This window comes from Panicum hallii, chromosome 7, assembly GCF_002211085.1.
Source record: "Panicum hallii strain FIL2 chromosome 7, PHallii_v3.1, whole genome shotgun sequence".
In the NCBI taxonomy this organism is placed as follows: domain Eukaryota; kingdom Viridiplantae; phylum Streptophyta; class Magnoliopsida; order Poales; family Poaceae; genus Panicum; species Panicum hallii.
The window spans coordinates 40638678-40645722 of record NC_038048.1 but is presented as its reverse complement, the minus strand read 5'-3'; the positions used below and the strand labels follow the sequence as shown (position 1 = coordinate 40645722).

Below are 7045 nucleotides of genomic sequence, written 5' to 3'. Positions count from 1 at the left end.
TTTTTTCGGTGCTATATAGGGAATTCCCTTTGTTCAATCCGTCTGCCAGTTTGTTCCTGTCGAAACAGGCGGAGCAAACACAGACATTAACTGCTACGTCTCGTGAACGCTCCTGTCCTAGTGTAGAGAAAAGCATTCAGACTTCAAAACCGTAACTATTACAGACACGTAAAATTTAAATCACATTGTGTTTAACATTTTTAACAAATTCACAATAAAGAAAGACCATTTGTAGGACGCGAAAAGCTGCTAGCTCTACACTCCGGAAGTTATCGGGCCTCGATAACTGCTCCCTGGAGAGCATATGCAGAAAACTGGCTTTAGGTAGCACTTAGCACATTTCGAATGTTCCTTACCTGCTAATAGTAATATTAACTGTTACTGTGGTTCAATTGATTTTACAGTATCTTGGAGTAACGAACAGTGTTGTGTCTGTTTTCTCGGCGTACGCGCGCCGACAGGGGGGCGGTAGGCGGTTGCATCGAGCCTGCCGCGTCCGCGTGACCGGCCCTCCGGCAGGCACCCACGACACACGGACTCGTCCTGCAGCCACGGGCAAACCGTCCCGCGGGCCCGGCCTGGCAGCCAGAGCCGTTTTTATTATTCCTCCGGACGACGACGGGGCGACCGACCGAGCGAGCACACGCACGCGGACGCGGTTCCATCGCAGCGGCCTGGCTGGCCTGAACTGAAAGGGCCGTGCGGGAAGCCAACCACCGCGAAAGCGCCGGAGAGTCGGACGGACGACGCAATCCAGGCGAGGCGAGCGAATCGGGGGCAGAAAACAGAAGGGGCCGGAGACCGCCGGACCCAGGTCCCTCGTCGCCTCCGCGGGTCCGGTTCGCCGTCTCGTCGCCCGCCCGCCCGCCCGCCTCGCGCATGGAGGCGCTGTGGAAGCAGGCCTCCAGGCTCAAGGAGCAGGTCGCCCGCCAGGTCAGTCACGCGCTCCCGAGTCCCGCCGACCACCTCCCGAATCGCGATCCGTCTGAGCATATCCGTAAGGACGCACCGGGCTCGCCGTCGACGCTGAATTTCTGATGACATATGTCGCTTGAAGGGGAGCCTGTGCTTGTTTCGGTCCCTGATTTCTGCGTGCGAGGTTGCCTGCACTGCATAGGATCTAGCCGTGTCCACGATTATTGGTCATGTGAAGTGGGCGCTGGATCGCGGTTTCGAGGGGAAAAGGCTGCGATCGGTTTGGTTGACTTATTCTCATTTCCTTGTCGAAAAAAAGAGCCGTATTGACATTTTCTCTGTTATTCACCATGCATCGTTGCAGTGATTGCCACTCTATTGCTTTGCATTTGTCTTGAACAGACTTGAAATGCTTCACCGGAATCTGGACTTGTGCTGGCTTAGGAACGCCCAAGTGAATGTATTAGAGCTTAGAGGGCTACAAGCTCTACAAGTGTTTAAATGAAGATAAAAAATAATAAAAAGCCGATATGGTATAGTAGTTGGCAATGATCAGGTGGCCTCGTTCGATCGTTACTCTTGATGAAATATATGAGTTGTTAGAATATGTAGATTTTAGGCGTATAGAAGCCTAACTCAAAGTATGATAAGATGCTGTCTTGCAGATGCTGTTCCTACCTCAAAGTATGACAAGACCAGCTGGTAAATTGATTTAGGGATTCTCAGCTAATATCTGAAAGCGACACTGAACTGCGAATGCCTGTTTTTGTAATTTGCAAAACTTGCTGCATATTCATGAGCATCAAACATACCTGCCTCAAGTTACATATACCGTGTTCAAAATAGATATTACCTAGAACTCGTTTGCATATTTTTCCCATATTATCACCACTCACTAGCTGCTCAGTGATAGCCTATTTGTACTACATATAACATTTTCTTTGATGTTTTTCTTACTGTTTTGATTACATCAAATAAGTGTATAATTATCCGTCTTAAATGTATCAAATCTTTTTCTGTAACTCGTTAGAACCTAGAAGTGATGTAATTTTATTTTGTCAACACCACTGCAGGGTGTGTTCAAGCAGTTTGGCTATGGAAATTCAGACAACTCGTTTGCAGATGAGTCAGAGGTTAAACTGCATCAGAGATTGGAAAAGCTTTACTTATCGACTCGTGCGGCTAAAGTATGATGAAGGCATATTTCTTGTCTCCTTTTCTATGTATCTTCCTTTTTCCCTGACAAAAATATTGGCATCTTTTGCTAGCATTTTCAAAGGGACATCGTTCGGGGCGTGGAGGGCTATATAGTCACAGGATCCAAACAAGTTGAAATAGGTAGTTCGCTTCTACTATCTATCAGCCGAATGAAGTTTTTTTTATGCTAAATTGTACTAGTCAGTTAAATTGTCGTCTGAGTAAATTGATTTTAACTGTTAAGCTGTGCAATCTATTTAGGGAATAAATTGTCTGATGACAGCCAGAAATATGGTGTTGAAAACACATGTACAAGTGGCGATACGTTATCCAAAGCTGCTACATACTTCGGAAAGGCGCGTTCACTGATTGAAAAGGAGCGTGGCAGCATGTTGAAAGCATTTGGCACACAGGTCTGTGTTCCTAACTCTGGATTTGCTGTTGTGTACTGGATCGTAATGAAATTGCAAGATTGAAATTATTCTGTTTGAGACTTCAAACTAGATTTTTCTTAATCCGCTGAATTTTCATTATTTTTTGCAAGTTGCTGATAGCTGAGTTATTAAGCTGTAATTGTCGTCTACATATCATGTTAATTACCAGACTATCTGATGGGCCTTTGTAATAATTTCTCTCCCCTACTTTGTTTTGTGAGCAATTCTCCCCCTACTTCATGGAAGGGCGGACTAGCAGTGCTGGTACTAGTTTACTAAAAATATGGCACACGATATCTGTTCAAAAAATGTTGAGCTTTTGTAAATATCTATTGATATTTGGTTTCTCATAATTTGTGCTTTATTTCAAGCATAATATCACAGTTTCTCTTAATGTTTGCACTGATGTAGACAAGGTATATAGAATTCTAGCAAACTGAGTTACAATTTTTTATTTGAATTCTAGGTGGCAGAGCCGCTGCGAGCAATGGTAATGGGTGCACCCTTAGAGGATGCTAGACATCTGGCCCAGAGATATGACAGAATGAGGCAAGAAGCCGAAGCACAGGTGACTATTTTTGCGAACTTATAAGCTAAGTTCCCTGCAATGGTGAAACTTTGTTCTTCACGGTTAGAGTTTATGGAAGAAGACATCTTTAGGGCTGGAGTTACTACATAAAAGAGTTATTCTAAGAGTTGATGGCAACAGCCAATCAGGGAGCTGCAAGAGCTACATGGTCCATGCTATACTATAACCTCATTGGTTGGTAACTGCAAGATGTGATTGTTAGTAGAAATGTAACAATATCATTATAATATTTACCACTATCCAATGGGGAAGCCAAGTCCTTTAACCTCAACAGTCCTGTTAATCATATGTTACACCAAGGCTCTTGTACATAGAATCCTATTACATTCTTTGATCATATGAATCAGCTGCACTAATCTGTTGTTTGTGCGAAGTCTCTGTTTCTCTACAGCATAAAACAGTACTATTTCTCTTATTCTCCCCCTCCTTTTTTGTCTCTTTTTAGGTTGTTGAAGTATCAAGACGGCAGAACAGAGTGAGGGAATCACCTGGGAATGGTGATATGATATCAAAGTTGGAAGCTGCTGAGTACAAGCTTGAAGAACTGAAATCAAGCATGGTGGGATTAGGGAAGGAAGCTATTGCAGCAATGTCAGCTGTTGAGGCTCAGCAGCAACGGTTGACCTTACAGCGCCTTATTGCACTGGTAATCATCAAAGGCGCGCCTTGGTGCAACATTTTCTTATCCTTCAGGTTGCTGTACTTTCATGGTTACTAATCATTCTTGTTTTTACTTTTTAAGGTTGAGGCTGAGAGAGCTTACCATCAGAGAGTTCTGGAGATACTTGATCAGTTGGAAGAAGAGGTATATATGCTATCTGCTTTATCATTCGATCAGATTTACAGCTTGGTCTGCCCTGTTGGAACGGTTCTTGTGAACTCTAAAGCATGCAGAATCTTTTATATGTTCGTTTGACAATTATATTCTGATTGTTAGATGGTGTCTGAGCGCCAAAAAATCGAAGCACCTCCTACCCCAGCGGCAGAAAATTATATGCCACCACCACCACCTTCTTATGATGAAGTTAATGGAGTGTTTGCATCCACTTCTGTTAATGAGACAATCCAATCTGTCGATTTCTTCCTAGGAGAGGTGCGACATACTTTCAATAAAGAATTGTCTCACCAGCTGTCCAGATGTCAAGTTGTTATTGTTATCTCAGCTGCTTCTTGAATATGACTATTGTTCTCTGTGTTCCAGGCTCTTGATTCCTTCAAAGCAGAAAGCGAGTTTGAGCTTACGTTGTCAGCTGGTGACATTGTAATTGTCCGAAAGGTATCATATGTTTTCACAATCATCATTTCTTTTCTCCACGTTGCTGATACCGTTTTTAGCTTTTTTTTAAATGCAGTCTTAGCAGATAAACACACCATCATTTAGCTGTCTTTAACTTCATCTGATCTAGTGGTCTTTTTTTTCCCTCTTTTGCTTCTTCGAAGTGTGGGTTGTGTAAAATGCTTATGTTTTCACCAGCAGCTGTGATATGCATAGATTATCATTCAGGCTGCCAGTAGTCTGATGCTGTTTGTGCAAACACAGATCTCAAGCAATGGGTGGGCAGAAGGCGAGTGCAAGGGCAAAGCTGGATGGTTCCCTCATGCCTATATTGAAAGGCGAGAACGTGTTTTAGCAAGCAAAGTTCCACATATCTTTTAGGAGTCTTGAACTGTCAATTACGTGGTTTTGATTTTTATATTGTTGGAGGCTGGAACAGTAGCTGACTTCTATTTATATGCCTTAGTTTCTGCGATGTACTTACCGTGTGTCATGTGTATAGGCCAAAATTTTGATTTCAGCCTTTTTAGTTTCGACTAGATTCTGAATGTAAACATTTCGGGAGACTGATCGGACATTAGTTGTCTTGATGTTGTTTGAAATGGTGAAATAGATACATGATTTTATAACTTTGTGTTTATCAGTGGCAGATGAACATCTTTTTTTGTTTCTTGTCGAAAGTAACAGCAACTTGCACAACCACTGATGATTTCGCTGCTCGAGTCTCTCGAGGTAAAACGCAAAACAGTTAAGTTGCATGGGAATGTAAGCTACTACCGCAGGAGTACCATTTGATTGTGAGACCTGGAAGAATCAACCAACCGCCCGGACAGCGTTGCGTGGAAATCAAGGTTTGTTCATGGGAAATCAAAGTTGCCCTAGATAGAACGAACCGCTCTGTTGGGTGCCAAACCTTGGGTTCCCCCTATTCCACTGGATTCAGACATTGTGAGCTAACGGCTTTTGTACCCTTTCCCCGGAGCGATAAACATAAAGTTGGTTGCCCGCTGCACTGGTCAGTAGCGGCTGTGCACCGGTGCCCATCTGTCTGCAGTAATGGGCAAAGTATGCGAAGGGTAGGTCAAAGCGTCCCGTTTTGCACGCCGCTAGAAGAAAGTTCCCATCTGGGCAGTTGGAGGTAATTCAACGAATTGGATGCAGGTAATCTAGGAGTAAATCGGTATTAGCCTTGGTGTAAACTGTAAAGGTGTAAAAAATGACCTGTAAAATGTGCAAAAGGCTGCTCATCATGGCTCTTGTTCCTGCCGCTCCATTTGGGCCTTGGGCCACTCCCGCAACTAGTTGGGCTTTAGCAGATTTAAAAATAATATGTATAAAAACTGGGGGTGTTGCGAGAATCGAACTCGCGACCTCTCGCACCCGAAGCGAGAATCATACCACTAGACCAAACACCCGGATTGATAGAGACGTATTAAACATGTTATATATAAACAATACTTTGTGAAGATTTGTTCTTTTAAGCTCTCTTATTATGAAACAAACAGGAGACTGCATGCTCGGGTCTTGCTGCCCACTCTACACTAACCTGATGCCGTCCTGCTGCAAAGCCTCGGGACGCGTTGTGAGCTCTATTGTCAGCATCCACAAAGTTAAGGCGAGAGAAATCATGTCAAGACCTTCGCTTTCAGCTCCAGCAAATCACCGGAATTACATCACGGAAACAACCACCCCCACGCCCCCAGTGGCCCTGCAGGCATACGCACGCACGGCGCACGCCGCGTGACCTCGGCGTAGGTGACCTACCGCGATCCGGTACCTCGTCTCGCGGTGGTTAAACCGAAATCAGTTTGCTTGTCGCACGCAGCCCAGCGGCCAGCGATCCGGCCAATCGACCCCTGGCCCCCTCGACGCTGATCGCGTGCGTTCGCGCCGCGGGCGAGGTAGCCGTCGCCACGCACGTCGGTGCAGCTTGGCGCCTAGCCGGACGTCGCTGGCAGCGGCAGCGACGGCGCCGGCCCACGGGGCACGGCCGTCACGTCCGCTAGCCACACGTCACCGGCACTCATCGTTGCGGAGCTCGCGTCTGACTGTGCATCCACCACGCCGTCAGTGTCAGCGAGCTCCCTGGGCCTGCCTGGCCAGGACGTCGCCAAATGGGATGCACAGTAGGCAACAGCAGCCAAGGGTCCACGGACCAGGGCTCCACGCCACGGAGCTGGCCGATAGGACGAGGAATGTCCAGTTCAACCAATCCGCCACGAATCAACTTATCAGCAAAACTCCGAAGATTTGATTTGAGGGTGCTTTGATGGGGCGATCTGTAGTGACCGTGAGAGAGGATTAGCTACGCGGCGCCCCCGGTTGGCAGTGAAAGGCTGTGCGTCCGTGGGTGGAAAGAGGAGGGGGTCAAAATCAGCTGCCGCGGCGGTGACTAGGACGCGCAGCACGGGCCACGGGACCAAAAGGGAAAGGGAGATGCAGGCCGGCCTGGGCGTCTCCTCAATCACAGCGAGCGGGGGGCGAGGTGATAGGTGAGAATTTCTTTCAGGGAAAGAGGCGAGACCGGCGACGGGCGAGAATCGTGAGACCAAAAGATGCAGCGAGCGCGAGGGGGAAAAGAGAAAAGAAAACACGGAGACGCGCGAGAGACGCCAGCACGCCGTTCCAAAAATA

The 7045-nt window shown here is 46.4% G+C and overlaps 1 protein-coding gene and 1 non-coding gene across 2 annotated transcripts; one reads left to right on the top strand and one right to left on the bottom strand.

Annotated features, from left to right (window-relative positions):
- The first annotated feature begins 642 nt into the window (after positions 1 to 642).
- Positions 643 to 5049, top strand: LOC112901299 (SH3 domain-containing protein 2-like). Its single transcript, XM_025970179.1, has 10 exons — positions 643 to 933; positions 1989 to 2102; positions 2184 to 2253; positions 2374 to 2525; positions 3013 to 3114; positions 3581 to 3781; positions 3878 to 3940; positions 4073 to 4228; positions 4337 to 4411; positions 4676 to 5049. Exons 1-10 carry the CDS (start codon positions 880 to 882, stop codon positions 4790 to 4792), a joined length of 1104 nt encoding a protein of 367 aa, XP_025825964.1. The 5' UTR covers positions 643 to 879; the 3' UTR covers positions 4793 to 5049.
- A 705-nt stretch (positions 5050 to 5754) lies between these two features.
- On the bottom strand, positions 5755 to 5826 carry TRNAP-CGG. Its single transcript has one exon. It is a non-coding gene; the product is annotated as a tRNA-Pro (tRNA).
- Between the last annotated feature and the right edge of the window lie 1219 nt (positions 5827 to 7045).